At 47.4% G+C, this 18,574-nt stretch overlaps 1 protein-coding gene across 4 annotated transcripts; it reads right to left on the reverse strand.

The window, feature by feature from the left end:
- Positions 1 to 1,341: 1,341 nt before the first annotated feature.
- ARMC6 (armadillo repeat containing 6) lies at positions 1,342 to 18,037 on the reverse strand. 4 transcript variants are annotated; one of them, XM_061602072.1, is made up of 8 exons: positions 17,768 to 18,037; positions 13,803 to 13,953; positions 12,606 to 12,733; positions 9,864 to 10,434; positions 8,085 to 8,230; positions 5,883 to 6,014; positions 3,970 to 4,107; positions 1,342 to 2,590 (listed from the first exon to the last, which is right to left on the reverse strand). In XM_061602072.1, exons 2-8 carry the CDS (start codon positions 13,921 to 13,923, stop codon positions 2,378 to 2,380), a joined length of 1,449 nt encoding a protein of 482 aa, XP_061458056.1. In that variant the 5' UTR covers positions 13,924 to 13,953; positions 17,768 to 18,037; the 3' UTR covers positions 1,342 to 2,377. The 4 variants fall into 4 exon arrangements, with proteins under 4 accessions (XP_061458056.1, XP_061458057.1, XP_061458054.1 ...); XM_061602073.1 differs by having other exon boundaries at positions 12,606 to 12,688; positions 17,768 to 18,035; XM_061602070.1 differs by lacking the exon at positions 3,970 to 4,107 and having other exon boundaries at positions 17,768 to 17,850.
- Positions 18,038 to 18,574: the final 537 nt, after the last annotated feature.

Raw genomic sequence — 18,574 nt, forward strand, 5'->3', positions numbered from 1 at the left:
CGACAGCTTGAAGCAAGGACGGCAGCTGTGTGGCCGAGTGTGGCAGGCCTGAGCCGAGCGAGCGAGCAAGCAAGGTGGGAGAGCAAGGTAGCCCGGGCGAGCCATGGAGGAATTCAGGACAGCTCGGGGTAGCTCCTCATCAACCGCCCTGCTCTACTGTTGTTGTTCCCCCCCCCCCCCGGACAGAGGAGGCATGGGAGGGAGGACAAGGTGCTTGGCAACCCATCTGGAGTGAAAGTCCCTCTGTGGACACAAGTCCTTTGTGTGTATACGTGGGTGAGGCTGGTGCGCAAAGCCCCCAGTATTTTGACAATGTAATTGCTTTATATTCAAAGAATCTCAGAATGACGTACAGAAAATAGAAATCATGGTTTTCATGAGCACATCACATGACCAGAATCCCAGCTCCACCCATCTCATTCCCTGCCGAGTAATAAGCTCACAGAGACTTGAACCTGCAATGTTCAAGGTGCTGGTCGAATAAAAGGCACTTTTTTATATAGCTAACTATTACGGCTTCAAGAATGAATCAATGCAATCATTAAAAAGAGCTTTTGACAAACTAGAATGGGGCCCCAGTGCGCCATCAGTTGACATTGGTTTTTTTATATGGAAATTATGGGTTATATCCAGTGTTAACCAGACTCATTGTAGACTCATGGAAATGAATCAGCGTGAGTAATGCAGGTATGTCCGCTTCAATGGGTCTGCCCTGAGTACAGGTTAGCTGGACACAGCCATCTGAGTGCTTATAGAAGTGCAGATGGCATTCACCATCTGAAGCCCGGAAAGGGGACCGTCTCCATCTAAGACAGCCCCTGCAACGAGATGCCTGTTCATTAGGTGTGCTTTCACCTGAATGTTGGGAGAAATTGTGCCTACTTTAGTTGAAGAAGGATATAGACCAGTGGTGGGCAACCTTAGGACCAAGGGATGAATGAGGCCCTGCAAACCTATCTAGCCCTTGGGAGTCTGCACGCCACACCCCTACCCCAGCCAGACCCGTCTCTGGCCTTGCTTTGCACCCTCTTTCAACTCCCATCACCCCTGATCATTGGCTATGCCATCTGGGGCTGACGGGAGCCCAGCAATTTCTGAAGGGCCACAGGTTCTCCATTCCTGCTCTCAGGAGGGAATGCCTCTTCTAGATAAAGGCATTCCTCCATCTCTCACATGGGAGTTGGACATGCTGCTCCTTAGAACAGAGATTCCCATCCTCCAACATCCCTGACCATTGACCCTGCTGGCTGACGGTGTTAATGGGAGTTGGAGCCAGGAGAGCCACAAGTTCCCCACCCCTGGCTTAGGCAGATGGAATTCTGCAGAAAGAAAAGCTGAGGCTTGCAACTTGCATGAATTATGCTGGTTTATTCACACAGCACCCCCTTACTTTGCCTAATGTATTCTAGTTTTACTAATCCCAAGGACACCAAACCCCCAGTCACAAGCAATCTTCTCTTTGGCTTCTGAGATTTTCGCCAAAGGATTTGCTCCCAAGCATCTTGTCACACTCATAAGAGCTAGAAACTTTTATTTTTTTAAAAAAGAAAACTGACGTTGTTAGAGAGCAAAATCCTGTGGTTTTCTGGCCTCCTACACATAATGTGCACAACGTCCTAGTTTGTTTCATCCTATCAACCCTTGGAGGCTTTTTTGGCTGGTTTCCTTGCTGCTTCTACTGAAGCCAGACCTGGAGAGGCTTATCCATGGGCTCAACTGGAGACCCAAGGCCCGAAACCAGACCCCAAGGACAACCATCAGAAGACCAAAGAGGAAAAGGACTAGAGAATAACAACATGCATGCTTGTATTCACTCGGAACAGGCAACAATTGGCAGGGACGAGTGGGTGGCCCACTCAGAACAGCAAAGAGAGTTACAGCAAGGAGAAAGTCAGTGGAAGTGGCTGCCACCGTAACAGGCCTACCTGAGGCCGCAGCAGCCTTCTGTCCCGAGTCCTGTCCCTCAGTAGCAGACGGACAGATTAGGCCAAAATACAGCCAGAAGCACAACGAACGGCCCACCAGCTTTCTCCCCCATCTTCTTTTAAATTCGCACTGTGGTAAACTGGGATAATTTTATATAGTCTATAGCTCGGCAGCTGGCACCCTTCAAGCCAAAAAGCGGCACAGTTTTTGAGAGGGGGGCCAGTCGGTTCTTGAGTCGACAAGAAATCATCGTTAAACAAAATAAAACCTTGAAGACTTGGCCCCAAAAGCAACGAGAGAATACAGTTGCGGCCCTAGGCAGCCAATGCCACCTGGAACAACATAACATTTTCTCCCTTGCTTTCAACTGCTTGGGCCCAAATTTATTCCCATTTGCATGTTCCCCCCCTCCAAAGTCTATGGGTGTTGCCGACTCACTGCCTCTGAGGTTTCAACGGGCCAGGCTGCCCTTCTGGCCTGTCCAGAGTTCCTGCAGCTCCACCTTGCAGCCTAGGTCCCTCAAGGCAGCCTTGGCCACGTCATCACAGTCCCGGTGGGCGGTCCGCGCCTCAGTGATCAAGTCTTCGGCGCCCATCTCTAGGATGGGCTGGGAGAAATCTTGAGTGTGGGACACAAGATTGCGGATCAGCATGCACGCTTGTTTCTGGAGGCGCAGAGAGAGAGGGAGAGGGAGAGGGAGAGGGGGAGAGGGAGAGGGGGAGAGAGAGAGGGGGAGAGGGAGAGGGAGAGGGGGAGAGAGAGAGGGGGAGAGAGAGAGGGGGAGAGGGAGAGGGGGAGAGAGAGAGGGGGAGAGAGAGAGGGGGAGAGAGAGAGAGGGAGAGAGAGAGAACGAACACAATTTATAATTTATTTTACTAGTGGAAAGTACCCAGTGTTGCTTGGGAATCCTAAGAAATAAAAAAAGATCAGTGCAGTTTTGAAAGGTTGAGTCTGCCATCTTGATTTAAAACTGCATCCAACTGTATCCATACAGAGACAAAAACCTGCTTCTTAATCTCAGGAACCTTCAAGCCAAATCTGATTATGGTATCTTAAGAGGTGTCCAAACATACAGCTTTTATGGAAAAGCTAACTTCCAAACTTCAACAAACGAAGGGAGTCTGAAAGAAAGAGAAGTTTGTAGACTCTTGGTACCCTTTCAGAATCTATGTTAGTTAGGCAGATCACAGCTGGGCCCTGCCAACCCATTATGCTACCAGCTGGACTTAAATCGCAACTTCAATGACAAAATCCTTTTTAAAAAAATCTTTCCTATTTGAGATGCATGCTATCTCAAGTAGTTAAGGTAGAGGTTTGAAATTAGGGCTATGACAAAAAGATATTTCAGTCTACTATAGTTTTTTGATGCAAGGTTTCAGTGATATTTTTTCTATGCTCTTAAATTAGAACATATATCGTTTTTGTACGCCGCATCCCCTGTATGTTGCATCAATTGAAAATTTTATGTAAAAATTTCCAGTAAAAAACAAGTAAAAAAGAGGTGTCCAAATGCACAGAGAACATACTTTTCCAAAACATATAGTAGATTGAACAAGGTTTATATGCCTCGTAAACCTCTTAGTGGTTTACATAAAATAAAAGATTAGAAAATACAAATAAAAATCAACAGTGTATAAATAAATGCACATAATAAAGTTGGATTGTAGTCCACTAATCAGAGTAGACTCATTTAAATTAATCACATTTATTAGTAAATCAATAGGTTTACCCAAAGTAGGACTAGCACTGAATACTGTCCTGTCATTGTGCCGTTTTAAGTGGCATTGAAAAATCACAGCTTGTAGCCAAGTAAACTCTACTCGGAGTAGAGCCATTGAAATGGATGGGTCTTAGGTAGGTGCGTCCGTTAATATAAATGGGCCTGCTATGACTAACGCTGGGTGGAACCCCAAGCATCACGCTGCTTTTGTACTTGAAGGAAAGCGGCCTAGAAACCTTCAGAGGTTGTTGTGGTTATGCTGGGGAGGGCAGATAGGGAGGGAGAATATCTCCATTTCGTACTGCGCAAAACCCCACTGTTACCTGCACGCCAACCTCCCTGGGATGCATCTTCATGGCTTGCAGGGCTGCCAAGGCCCCGCCACCTTCCATGATGACCCGGCAGTTCTCTGGCTTCCGCAATGCCAGCATGCACAAGGCCGCGCAGCTTTGCTCACACACCTGACGGCAGAGAGGAAAGGGGGGGAAATCAGTGAGCAAAATCCAGCCCCAGCTGAAAAACATTTAGAAGCTCGGGCAGCTGCATTAATTACATTGGGAGGAAAATTAATACGAGCGGGGAGTAAATCCATTAGGTTGCATCTAATTACCGTTATTTATTTATCTATCAGAGCCTGGCTGGGAGTCCAGAGTCTGCGAGTTCAAATCCCCGCTCGTGTCTCCTGGGCGTCAAGGGCCAGCTAAAGATCACCCCCACAGTGAGTGGCTCAGGGGTTATGTGCCCTGCCACCTGTGCAGCCGTGGGCAAGCTGCAGAGTCCCAAGGAGCCCAGCTGGCAGTTGCGGACAAGGAAGGGGCTGGTTGTGCAGCTGTGGCAAGCTGAGCAGGCCCTAGCCAGCTGGGGAGGACTAGCCTCAGAGGGAGGCAATGGTAACCCCCCTCTGAATACCGTTTACCATGAAAATCCTATCCATAGGGCAGGCATAAGTTGGGATCGATTAGATTTACATCCCACCCTGTCTCCCAGTAGGAGCCTAAATTCAACTCAGAGTAGACGTATTTTGAAATTAATGGACCCAAGTTAGCCATGTTTAATTTCAGTAAGTCTACTCTGAGCAGGACTAACGTTGAACACACGTCCATTGATTCCAATAGGTGTCATCCTATTAACACATCTGTTATTGCAAGGATTTACACTCACACACAGGAACTCCCCCCCTCCGTCAAATCTGCTCCAGAGGGCTGCGCAACCCCCCAGAACAGATTTAGGGTGCGCAGGGGGAGGAAGGGAAAGTTCAACTGCACAAGAGTAAATCCTTGTGCTACCAGAGCAAGCGATTTACCGTTACACTGGGTACAAGCCAATGGGGCTACTCTGAATAGAATGTAGATAGATTCAATCCTGCACGTTTTAAAAAAATATCCACCCTACAACCGAACATCGTTTAATACCTAACTTTATTAGGGTAAGTACATAAAACAGGAGTCACCAACACGGTGCCTATGGGCACAGTAGCGCCCTTGAGGTCTTCCCCCTGTGCCCATGAAGCCTCTTAGCCCCCTCCCCACACACTCTTCATCATGTGCAGAATATAGGAAACGGACCTTTAGTGTGGCGGCACCTACCCTGTGGAATTCCCTCCCCTTAAATATTAGGCAGGCGCCATCTCTGCTATCTTTTCGGTGCCTTTTGAACCCTTTCCTCTTTCAACAAGCCTTTTAGGTTGAGACCTATCCCAGTCTGCATCTGTGTCGGAATTGCTTAATATGTTTTTTGATAATGCTTTTAACCCTTTTAAAAAGTTTTTTTAAAATGTTTTTAACGCTGTTTTGTTTTAATGTATTTTAAGATCTGTTTTTATGATGTTTTCAAGTGTTTTTAGCCGTTTGTTTGCTGCCCTGGGCTCCTGCTGGGAAGAAGGGTGGGATACAAATTAAATAATAATATTAATAATGTGGTGGTGAAAGTGGTTACCTTTTGCTACTGCAAAAAGTGCATCTGCAGCCAAGCAGGAAGTTGGAAGAGTGACGCTCTTTCCAACTCCCTCTTTCACCTCTGATTTTCATGGCTTAGTTTAATTATTTTATCCAGGCCCCTTGGAAAAGCTGTGTGGGTGTGTGCGTACTTTCTTTTTTGTCTCAGTGGGGAGAGGGGGGAGGCAAGAGACCAGAAAGGGTTCAAGAGCAGCAAAAAGACCTGGAAGCAACCAAGGAGAGGGCGTGAAAGTCTTCACCGGCCCCAGGACACCCCCTGCACATGCCACCCACTCGCTTACCAGAGGGCTGCCAAGATGGTGGCTCATTGCCAACACAATGAGGTCAGTCCCTCCGGCATTGACAATGGCATCTTTCACATCATCGTTGCCTGCGATGGCCCGGATGGCACTCAGCACCTGCTTCACCAGATCCTAGAATACGACAGAAGGGGAAAGAAATCTCAGACAGACCCAGGATGCAAAAACAGGCTCTCCACGTTAAAAAGAAAGTCAGTTAAGGATTAGGGCTGGGAGGGGCACTGAATGTGGCCCCCTGGGATTCTGAACCTGGCCCTGCAGGCTCTCCACAGGCCACACCCCTTCCCCTGAGGCCACATCCCTTCTTAAGTGCATTTGTCTGACAGCAACGTATCCTTGAACTGTGAAAATGCCTCTCGTTGTTGGACTTTTGTGTGGTTGGAATGTAGGCTACTGTGCAACAGGTAAAAGCCGCCCCATTCATCCGCCCACTTTTGCCTCAGGCCCTGCCCACTTTTACTACTGGCTCCGCCCACCACTGGCATGGAGCCCCCATAGAAGGTTCCCCATGAGGGAATTTGGAAATGATTCTCCAGAGCAGCCTTTCCCAACCAGTGTGCCCCCAGATGTTGTTGGACCACAATTCCCATCTTTCCTTACCATTGGCAATGCTGGCTGAGGCTGATGGGAGTTGTGGTCCAACAACATCTGGAGGCACACTGGTTGGGAAAGGCTGCTCCAGAGAGTTATGAAAGTTATAGGGAGATTCCCCCTCACCCTGAACACTTGAAACCAAATGCTCTCCCCAGGGAGGCACGCCGGGTGCCTTCTCTATCCACCTTTAGGCACCAGGCAAAGACCTTTCTTTTCACCCAGGCCTTCAGTCTTAGTCTTTTTTGTTTGGGTTTTAAATTTTGATATTGCATGTTTTTTAAAATTGTTTTATATTGTATGTTTTTAAAATGTACGTCGCCTAAAGACCACCAGGTACAACGCAATTAATTAACTAATAATATTTCAGATTCCCAAACACCGGTCCATGAGCTTCTCTGAGGTGCCCTGTGGCATGTTCGCATTAAATATTCATATTGATTTTTAAATGTATTTGTGTGGAAATTGTAATACAATGCAATGCAATATAAGAAATAAAGGAAGAAATAAAAATACAATTTTTAAAAAAATCACACAGTACCTAGCAGAGCACAATTGCTACAAGAGGCAGAAAAACCATTAAGTGGTCTGCCAAGACTATGAACAATTTTCAAGTGGCCTGTGGGAAAAAGAAATTTGGGAGCCACTGATCTATTCAATTTATTACCCACCTGTTGTCCTAAGATCCCAGGGCAAAATACAATATTAAAAACATTTTAAAACAATCTACAATCAGAACAGGGGATGGGTCCTAATATATCTATAGAAAATACTTTCTTTTTCTCCCAGGCATTCTAACAGCATGTGCTGAGTTAAAATTGTATATTTGTTTTTAATGTTCAATGTTTTTAATTTTTGTAAACTGCCCAGAGAGCTTTGGCTATGGGGCGGTATATAAATTTAATCAATCAATCAATCAGTCAGTCAGTCAATCAATCAATCAATCATCATCATCATCAATAATAATAATAATAAAATTTCATTGATTTGGATTCCTGCATTGAGCAGGGGGTTGGACTTGATGGCCTTACAGGCCCCTTCCAACTCTACTATTCTATGATCAGGTGTTAAAAGCCAGGGTAAAGAGGTGCATCTTCGGCATACAACAGAAACTGCATAATGAACATGCCCAATGCACCTCTGTGGGGAAGGTATTCCACAGAGAATTGCCTCCTCCTGGGCTGCCACCCCCTGTGCTTCTGAGAGACTACCAAGAGAGCCTCTTCTGCAGACCTTAACACCTGAGAGGGTCTGCAGGGAGGGAGACAGTATTTTAGACATTTGGGGATAATGTTACTTATAATAGGACAGAAAACACATCAATAAGCCGCTACTTCCATTTGGCTGTCAAAAATGGACTGAGCAGGGTCAGCTTTTGGTGTAACATGGCAAGAAACTGTTCTTGCAAAGCAGCAGGTCCCTGGTTCAATCGCTGGCAGCATCTCCAGTTAAGAAGGATCCGACAGCAGGTGATGGAAACGTTTTTCTCTGCCTGAGCCCCGAGAGTTGCTGCCTGTCAGAGTTAGACAACACTGGGCCACAGGGACAAAATAAACTGACCTGGCATACAACAGCTACCTATGTCCATAATACCTGGTGGTCAATGCAGTCAGCTAACAGCGCCACCATGAAGTTTAAACCTCCAAGGTCCACAATCTCTTGACAAAACTCATTCCGGACAGAGAGGTGGCCCAGAGTTGCACAGATTTCCCTCAGAACAGTGCAGTCATCAGGGAAGGCTGAGGGAGAGAGAAGGGTGAGGAAAGAAAGATGTTTCATGGGTCATAACATAGTTGTGCATACAATGCAATTCCTCCCCAAAAAAACACAGAATGTGGTACTGGCTTCATATACCGTTTTAGTTTTTAGTTCACGCAATCTGTAACCTTTTGTATTTTATTTTATCCTGCTGTGCATAGCTCCAGTAGCTTTTAGTTGGTGAAGTGGTTTATAAATCTGCCAATAAATAAAAAAATAATCTTCAGGGGGTTGGGGGAGGGGGAAAGAGGAAGAAGCAAAATTGATGTCAAGTTTCTAATCCTCATGGCTTTCATGGTTTTTAGCTTGGTTTTTTCGTAAGCCGCTTTGGGGATGCCTTGTGGAGCCAAAAGGCAGCATAAAAACAAAATCAGAAATAAAAATAAATGGCTGTGTAGCTATATCTAAAAGTACATTCTCCTGGCAAAACTCATTCAGAACAGATGGGCAGCGCCTCACTGAACTGCAGAAATGCGACAGGACTAAGGAATAAGATTTCCTGTGGCTGTAAGGCAAGATGATGGCCTGTTGCCTTCCCTCCCTCCGACTATCAAATGCAGACTATATGATGCAGTGGAGAGAAAGAAAATCACACAAATGATACAGGTGGCCCAGTTCTGGGGTTTCAGAATTCCACTTAGCACAGAGTATAACACAGGCTGCTGGCCTTCCGAGGGCATTAGAAACAGCTGATGAACCGATCAGATCCAATGCAGAACTTTGGAAGCGCACTTTATACTGAATCAGACCATTCACCCACCTAGCTCAGTTCTGACGTCTACAATTAGCAGCAGGTCTCTAGGGTTTCGGAAAGAGATCTTTTCTCCCAGCCCCACTTCGGAATGCTGGGGACTGAACCTCCTGCATGCAGATACTCTGCCACAGAGGGAAGGAAGGAAGGTGCCGCTGAATGCCAGTTGCTGGGAATCACAAGCAGGGAAGAACTCAGTACTCAGGTCTTGCTTGGGGGCTTCCCAGAAGAGGCATTTGGATGGCCTTATAAGCCCCTTCCAACTCTACTCTTCTATGATTCTATTCTGTCAGGAATGCTTTGATTTGGATCCCTGCATTGTGCAGGGGATTGGACTTGATGGCCTTATAGGCCCCTTCCAACTCTACAATTCTATGATTCTATTCTGTCGGGAATGCTTTGATTTGGATCCCTGCATTGCACAGGGATCAGCCTTATACAATGCTATGGCCACTGTGAGGACAGGATGCTGGAATAGATGGGCCCCCTTTGCCTGATCGAGCAGAGCTCTTCTTAGGTTTTGAGGGAATTAGATTCTAAATAAAGAACTATTTATTAGGGCCAGGACACCTAAGGGACCATCTTCTCCCGCATGAATCAGAGAAGCTCTTTCCTGCATCCCATCAGTGGCTGCCATATGTCTAGTGGTAACCACATTTGAAAGACCACATTTGTTGGGTTATTAGTTAATGAAAAAACACATTCATAAAGTTAACCATCTGCTGAATGAACTTTCAGTCTCCACCGCCGTGAAAAATTCCTCCTTTGGGCGGAGAGGGGGAGAAGCATGTAGACCGCCTTGGCCTCCTTGTGAGAAAAGTGGCATGTAAATGAAACAAACATCGGAGGAGGGATAATTCTACCTTTGGCAGCCTCTATAAGGATCCTCAGCCCGTTGTGTTCCATCACAATCATTTTGGCATGGTCGTGAGCGTGTCCGAACGGCACCCGGATGTCATCATCGAAGGTCATGACACGCAGCCCCAAGCAGGCCGCCCGGACGACATCGGCACGGTCCCCGTGCTGGACGACCGCCCCGGCCAGCAGCGCGAGGACACCACCTTTCACCAGGTCCTGTCGGTTCTGCTCATGCTTCAGACAGGCGTGCCAAACGCAACGGACCGCAGCAAGCGTCAGGTCAGCGTTGTCGCGCTGGTCCTGCAGCACCCGCAACAGTAGCTCCTGTCCAGAGACATCCAGGAGGTCAGGCTGGCCATCCAGGAGCGCGGAGAGGGCGTGGAGGGCTCTCAGAAGCGACCACCTGTCTTCCAAGGCCAGCTGGCAGGCGGCCAATATGGCAGGGTAAGCGCCCTTCTGCCCCGCCAAATAACGGATCGCCAGCTCCTGTCGGCACTGTTCGGCAAAGCTCACCAGCAGCTCATCCACCTCGTGCGAGTCAGCATCGACAACAGCTTTCTGAAGGCTGTCCAATGTCTATGGAAGGAATTTATTTATTAAATTTATTAGTTGCCCATCTGGCTGGTTGTCCAGCCACTCTGGGCGACGCACAACATAAAAACATACAATTCACATTAGAGCCTTAAAATTCCAACAATAACACTAAAATCTAACCCACCCCAAAGGCCTGCCTGAAGAGCCAGGTTTTCAGGGTCCGGCAGAAGCTCATCATGGAGGGGGTATGGCGGATGTCATTTGGGAGGGAATTCCATAGAGTGGGTGCCACGAATGAAAAAGCCCTCTCCCTAGTCCTCACCAGTCTGGCTGTTTTAACTGATGGGATAGAGAGAAGGCCTTTTGAGGCTGACCTTGTTGGGCGGCAACATTGATGATGCTGGAAGCGCTCCTTCAGATAGACTGGGCCGAAACCATACAGGGTTTTAAAGGTCAAAACCAACACCTTGAATTGGGCCCGGAAAACAACCGGTAACCAGGGCAACTCCTTCAGCACTGATGTGATCTCGCCGGCAGCTGCCTTTAACCAGGCAAGCCGCCGCATTCTGTACCAGTTGCAGCTTCCGGACCGTTTTCAAGGGTAACCCCACATAGAGCACATTACAGTAGTCTAAGGCGAGAGGAGACCAGATGGGAGCAGATGGTTGGGAAGGTACGAGCACAGCCTCTGTATCAAATGGAGTTGATACAATGCCGCCCGGCACCGAGACCGGAGCCTCCATGGACAGCTGGGAGTCAAGAATGACTCCCAGGCTGCAGACCTGGTCTTTCAGGGGCAGTTGCACCCCATTAAGCACCAAGTTGACACCCCCCAGCCTTCTCTGGTCTCCCACGAACAGTGCCTCGGTTTTGTCAGGGTTCAGCTTCAGCTTATTCCTCCCATCCATGGGAAGCAATTCATAAATAAAATAATGATGATCTGATCTGGATGTTGTCTCTGGGCTGGGTTCTTCTCCTGCTAAATTATGCTAAAATGGGGGGAATTTCTAAAATCAGTTTTGAAACTGGGGCACTCACTGACTGCCAGAGCTTTCGGGTGGTGTTCAGTTCTACTCAGAGTAGACCCTCTGACATGACTAACTTCAATTCATTAATTTCAGTCGGTCGATTTTGAGTAAGACTTAACTGAATACAAACCTTTGATTCTTTTTCAGTTGTTCCCATCTTTTTTCTACTTCACATTAATAATACATATATGCATATGGTTAAAACACACAGGAGACAGCTGGTATGGCACAGTGGGGAGGACAGCCTGGCTGGGAGGACAGAGTCTGTGAGTTCAAATCCCTGCTCGTGTCTCCTGGGTGTAACAGCTAAAGATCACCCCACAACAAGTGGCTCAGGGGTTATGTGCCCTGCCCACCTGTACAGCCATGGGCAAGCTGCATTGTCCCAAGGAGCCCAGTTGCCCCCCAGCTGGCAGTTGCAGACAAGGAAGGGGCTGGCTTGTGCAGCTGTGGCAAACTGAGCAGGCCCTGGCCAGCTGGGGAGGACTAGCCTCAGAGGGAGGCAATGGGAAACCCCCTCTGAATACCGCTTACCATGAAATCCCTATTCGTAGGGTAGCCATAAATCAGGATTGACTTGAAGGCAGCCCATTTCCATTTTCAAAACACACAAGAACAAACACCTCGCCTTATTTTTAAAAAAACGATTTCGATGCTGCTTTTCATTTTTGAAAAAAACCTGAATTAAAACGGTAACTACAATAAAATCAGAACAAAACAGTACAATACCAGCAAATTGGACCACTGGTCCAACCTAGCTCAGGACTGTCAACAAGGACTGGTGGCAGTTCTCCAAGAGTTCAGGCAAGGAATCTTTGTCAGCCTGGAGGGCCGCACTCCCTCAGGAGCAAACTTTTGGGAACCGCAGACCGGGGTGGGCGGGACCAGAGGCAAAAGTAGGCGGAGAAAGGAAGGTGGGATAGTTCCTGGACACACTCATGCTCCTCTCTGTAGCCCCCATCCAGGCAAGAAAAGACATTATCAGTGTTCAAAGATGTTTTCCAGCCAGGCACAAACACTCGAGGAGGGTGTGAAGCAGGGCTGGTAACAGCTGTGGGGGGCAGCAACTGCGTGTGGGGCTCTCCAGAGCCTTCTGGCCGGATCGGTCAGAACAAGGATGCTGACGTACTAGATGGCCCTTTGGCGACTCTTAGGCATTTAATCCCTCCTGGGGAATCGTCTCACCTGCAAAATAGCATGCTGCTTCTCTTGGCCATTCTCCGAGGTGGAATTGGGGGCCATCTTCACTATGTTGCTTAAGTCTACGCCTGGAGACGAGGAGAAAAGCAGCCTCAGATGCATCGTCGCCTCCTCTACACACACACAATGGCAAAACTATGTATTTATTGTTTTACTGATGTGTTACTGATGTTCTATTGATGTATCTTTATATTGGTGCTCTTTTGTAAGCCACCTTGAGGGCCTTTTGGCTGAAAGGCGGGGTAGAAATATTAAAATCAAAACTAGACAGAATTACATGGCAATTTTGCCTGGAGCCACCTGGTGCTCTTTGCTCTGCAGTCTCCATCTGGCCTGCGCTATGGCCCGGATCTGGGGGCAGGGCATCTTCTTCAGCCCAGAGGGCCGCACTCCCTTGTGAGCGACTTTTTGGGAGCCGCATGCCAGAGGTGGGCGGGGCCAGGGGCATATGTGGGAGGAGCAGTAACTGTACGTAATGCTGCAGGCTGGTTGCGACACACACCTAGACATTACCCTCCCTGTCCTCCATCCAGGCAAGCTAGCAGCTTTACCAGCCAGACAAAAGCACTCTAGGAAGGAGGGCTGGTGAGGGCTGTGGCATGGGAAGTGTTGAGGGCCTGGAGGGCTGTATTGGGTTGCCCGGGCCCTGAGGTTCCCCACCTAGATCACACTGGGGACAGCACTGAGGAATGACGGCTTCTTATTTTGAATCAGCCTGCAACCCTATGTACACTTAGGAACACAAAAAGGGGCCTCACGCTGAGGCAGACCATTAGTGCATCTAGCTCAGAACTGTCTACACTGACCGGAAGCGACCCTCCAGGGTTTCAGACTCAGGGATCGTTCCCAGCCCTACCTGGAGATGCCGCTAGGACCGAACCCTTCTGCATGCTTGACCATTGAGCTACAACCCTTCCCGCACAACACTTCTATCCAAGGCTATTGCTGATAGTAGCAAAAGGCAGCTTCCATTGTCTGCAACAGTCTACCTCAAAATACCAATTTGTGAACAGCCGTGAAGGGCTATTGCCGTCATTCCCTGCTTGTGGGCTTCCTAGAAGCACCTGGTGGCCGTTTTAAGGACACCGGGGGGGGGGGGGGGGGAGACCGCCACCTTATGCCTACTCCTGACAAATGCAACCTTCTCTGCAAGTTAAAAATCTCTGTTCAGAAAAGCCGTACCTTGAGACTCAAACTGCTGGACAGCTTCACTCACCGCCTCTTCAGGATCCATGCCAAACTCACTGATGTTTTCCTGAACCACGTCGTCAAATGTTTCCTGGGTAATCCGCTTGGCTGCCATTTTGATTTGGTCCGCACCCAGCTTTTCAGCCTGCAGAACAAGAGACAGGTTTATGTACACCAACAGAAGCCAACACAATACAAGCAAGTAAAATTAGGCAGCAGAACGTAGAGGAAGTGGATCCAGAGACAAATTTTCTCCCTCTTTTCATATTAGTAGAAGTTGGGGTAATCCAATGGCAAAAGATTTGTATAGTTTGTGGTGAGGTGGTTTGCAAAGGGGCCTTCTCTGTGGTGACCCCGCCACAGAGGGACCTTCTCTTCTGAGGTGCATCTGACCTTGACACTGAATACATTTTAACCGCAGGTCAAAACACACCTTTTTTTGCAGGCCCTTGGAAGAACATGAGATCAGATATCTCTCCCATTTAACATTTACATATTATATGATTTAATTATATGGTGTGGTATAACCTGCCCTTGCACTGCAGGGTGGAGGGTGAGCAATCAGTATCTTTACATAAATAAAGGAAAGGACCATGGCTCAGTGGCTACAGCACCCAAAGGGCCTCGGGTTTAATCCCAGTGTATAGCCAGTTTAAAAGATCAGGGAATCTGTGGCCCTTGAGATGCTACTGGGTAACAACCTCCATTGCCCCTGAACACTGCCATGCTGACCCCTGGGGCTGCTGGGAGTTGGAGTCCAGCAACATCTGGAGGGCCCCAGGGTCCCAATCCCTGAGGTCACAGGAAAGACTCCGAGAACCTGGAGAGGCACTGCCAAGGGGGCCTAGATGCACCTTCACACACACGTAGTTTCAATACCAGTGAGAAACACCGTGCAGATGTTCACTTGGACTCACAGTTGTCCTTTTTGGCAAAAAAGTTATACCAACAGTGGCTTGGGCAGAATGCCCTAAATAGGTCACCGTTGCAGGAGGAAAAAGCCCTAGAATTTTCTTTCCTGAACATGACTTGGCAATCAATTGAGCCAGCAACAAACACAGATCTGCTCTCCAGTGTAACTTCCTTCATGTCACAATTAAAAGCAGTGAGATAGAGACATACAGAGACAGAAGGTTGTTGTGCATCCCAGATTTTCCAAATCCTAATACTGCCTGAATTAGCACATGTTACCAAACACATGATTATTTGCTATAAAAGCCATTTGCAACCAAACAAGGCCTTTGCTGTATATACCTCACAGGGATATCCTCAAAAGCTTTTAATCACACAGTCCACAAGCCTTTGCTTGCGTCCACTTATACAGGAGAGTGGCTGTGAATTAAGGATTGCCGTTTGGCCCTCTAGGCATGCAGGGGATGCTAAGGAAGACCACTGAAGCAAGAACCATTTAAATAGAAACTATTACATATAGAACAAGGAGGGAGAACATCTGTGGTCCTCCAGATGTTCTTGGACCCCAACTACTTTCAGCCCCAGCAGCCAGCATGGCCAATGGTCAGGGATGATGGGAGTTGTAGTTCAACAACATCTGGTGGGCCACAGATGTTCGCCATCCCTGCTATAGCACATGAAAAGTAGACCATAACTGAATGAATGAATGGTACAGGCAGGTATGGAGAAGTTGACCTGATGGATTAAAATAAGACAGAATTCAAACCTTAAAGGTACATTCGATGAAAAATTACTTTGTTTCATTTCACATGTAACAGAGAGAGAACATGAGTGGTCCTCATCATCCACACATGCATCTCTGTAGAAAAATCTTTTAGGCTGACGATTTAAAATAAGTTATCAAACTGGAAGAAAAATGGAACACAAAGACATGCTTATTTTGATTTTTTTTTGGACCAACTGTTTGTGAAATTAAGCGATTTGCAGAAATCATTGTGTAAATGAAATTCGGTTATGAAGACACAGTCACAAGAACGTAAGCAGTGGTTCATCTAGTCCAGCATCCTGTTCACACAGTGGCCAACCAGAGGCCTGCGGGAGACCTTCTCCCCTCACAAGGCCTCACCGATAGATTGTCAATATCCAGTTCTGAACGCAATTTGATTAGCATTTGTTGAAACAGCTCCTATTGCTACATTATTTCCTCCCCTCTGTTCAAGGTTGTTTTAATAAAGTGCAATATTAAAAAAGAGCCCTCAGCCTTCATATGACTAAGCAGCCCTCAAATTCTGCCCTTCCAAGATCAGCCTCCCTTGAGCTCAATGGTATCAACAGAGAGACTAAACATTGCTACACAGAAGCAAGACTTCATAGGCTGAAAAATATTTACTTATTTAGATTAAAAATAAATACAAAGTATTTCTTCAAGCATGTTTAATACATATATCTTTTTTATTTTTTAATATCCATGAAGTCCAGTTTCTTGCAAGTAAAAAACAACCACCATTTTGGGTTTTTTTAACATCCGTATGGTGCTCATAAACAAAACAGACAGGTCTGTGTCCCCAGAGACCTTCCAAAATCAAATTATGTAGTGCAATAAAAAACAAACCCCACTCATTTGCGATAGAGATTAAGAAGCAAGATTTCAAGGGTGAGAGGATGGGACTTGTAGTGAGAGAACTGCTTCTTAGAACAGAGACGGGGAACATCTGTGGTCCTCCTTATGTTATTTGACTCCTATAGAACCTAAAATGAGCCCCGCAGTTAGATCAGGCGAAAGGGGGCCATCAAGTCCAGCACCTTGTCCTCACAGCCCCCCAGATGCTGGACCTGAGCACAGCTCCCCCCACTCGTGATTCCCACCAACTGGCATTCAGAGGCTTTTGCTGCCTCTGATAATGGCTATGCCATGATGACTAGTAGCCATTCATTGCCTTATCGCCCGTGAATGCAAGACCAGGGAGAGCCACGTTTAAATCCTCCATCAGCCATGAAGCTCATTCTTTTTCTCAGCCTGACCTACCTTACAAGTTTGCTGTGAGGATAAAAGCAGGGAAAAGGGAGAAACCAGATCTCTGACGGAAAAGCACAACGGAACTAAATAACAGATCAGCTTTACTCGTATCCCAACCTTGACGATCTGTGACAGAGGCCAGGCAGACCTTCTTCCCCCAAAGGAAATTCCCCATGAAATTAGGGGCCGAGGAAGGTGCCTAATCCTGAGCCAAAGCATTCCTCCATCAAGCCCAGTATTGCCTACACTGGGGACAGCAGCTCTGTAGGGTTTCAGGAAGGAAACATTCCCAGCCCTACCTGGAGATGTCGGGGATTGAACCAGGAACCGTCTGGGTGCAAAGCAGGTGCTCTTGCACCCTACATCCCTTCCTGAAATTCCCTTTCAGGAGATCTACAGCCAACTCCACCAGTTCAGTTTTTTAAGAGAGTTTTAAAAGCTCATGTGTCTTCCCTTGGCTTTTAACTAAGGGTTTTATTGTATGTGCTGCTGCTGCTCCCAGGGTTCTTAAATGGCATTTTGAAAAGTCTTCTGCTCGCCCTTGTTTCAATTATTATTATTATTTTTTTTATTATATTTGGAATATTTTCTGGTAACCGTTTTTTAAATGTGTTGTATGCTGCTCTGATCAGTTTTTGTTTTTTTTAAGAAAAACAGCGGTATAAAAACAGTGGAAAACATTAAATAATTTTTTTTTAATTCAAGGTCAATGCTCAGCGCTCGTTCAGGAGTGGAGAAAGAACACACAGGATGAATAAGGGCAGGGGGAAAGAGCGCCTCTGAGCATATGCGAGTGATATCCTCCCCTTATAACTACAATGGTTTCCCACCCCTACAATGCAGCACTAGAGAAAACGGTGCCTCAGAGCATATACAGAGAGCATTTCCTTCTCTCTCCTCCCCCTCATCATTGGCTTGCATCTGAGGATAAACATACAAAGCAACACTAGGGAAGAGAGTGTCCCTGAGCATGTGCTGGATGCGTACACGACGTTCATCATAGGAGCTCCCACGCGTTTGCGCCACTTACCTCGTATGTCCCTCGTCGCCCGCCGTCCCGACAATGACAAGCCCTAAAGCCGCTGCTAGGAAACCAGGAGCCGGCAAAATGCGCTGTGACAGCGAGAGGCACCGCCGCCACCGCTGCGCAATTTTGACTGCAGGCGGCCACCGTAGGTACCAAGCCGCGCGACGCTAGAGGATAAATCCACCAATAGCGAGGCTCCACACAAACACGCGCAGAAAAAGCTTGAGCCACGCACGCGCAGAGCAACCTCGACCGTGTATTGCGCAACCTTTTCTCTCCTGTGGAGGGAGGAGGTAGGCGGGACTGGTAGGCACTTCCGGAAGGAGGCGGGATCTCCCCAAGAACCCCAGCCAACTTCCGTCATGCCTCCTGGCCAATAAGCAGCTTTAGCCACGGAGGGAGAAATTTAAGAGCGACCTCCTCCTCCAATAGAGAAGAAAATCCCAAGTGCCCGGCCCCTTCCTCAGTCTTTGCTTAGCTAATGAGAAGAGGCTTCTCATATGCTTCCTTGTCCTTTCCTTCTGATTGGAGCCAATCAGAGTGAAAGGAGGCAGGTCAGCCACCGAGAAGACTCTCTTCAGTAGCCAACACGCATGTTTATTGGACCCTAGGAGCATCTGTTCTTGTGGGACAGCACATTGTACATTGCCATAAAGGCATTAAGAAGGATCTCATTGTCAAACCAGCAGGAGAGGAGTGGTTGTGACTATCATGAAGGGACCCTGCACTTCTGAATCTGCTACTAAGCTACTGCTGCTCCAGATCTGAGTCTCTGGATCAGCGGAAGCTGTCAGACGTGGAACGCAGGAC

The sequence above is a fragment of the Rhineura floridana genome, chromosome 18, assembly GCF_030035675.1.
Source record: "Rhineura floridana isolate rRhiFlo1 chromosome 18, rRhiFlo1.hap2, whole genome shotgun sequence".
NCBI classification, from domain to species: Eukaryota; Metazoa; Chordata; class Lepidosauria; order Squamata; family Rhineuridae; genus Rhineura; species Rhineura floridana.

Coding starts and splice junctions, on each gene's coding strand:
- ARMC6 (XM_061602072.1), bottom strand. CDS start 13,923: ATGGCAGCCAAGCGGATTACCCAGGAAACATTTGACGACGTGGTTCAG. Junction 10,435..12,605: donor AGCAGCATGCTATTTTGCAG/GTGAGACGATTC, acceptor TTCCTTCCATAG/ACATTGGACAGCCTTCAGAA. Junction 2,591..3,969: donor CCAGGGAGGTTGGCGTGCAG/GTAACAGTGGGG, acceptor CTGCGCCTCCAG/AAACAAGCGTGCATGCTGAT.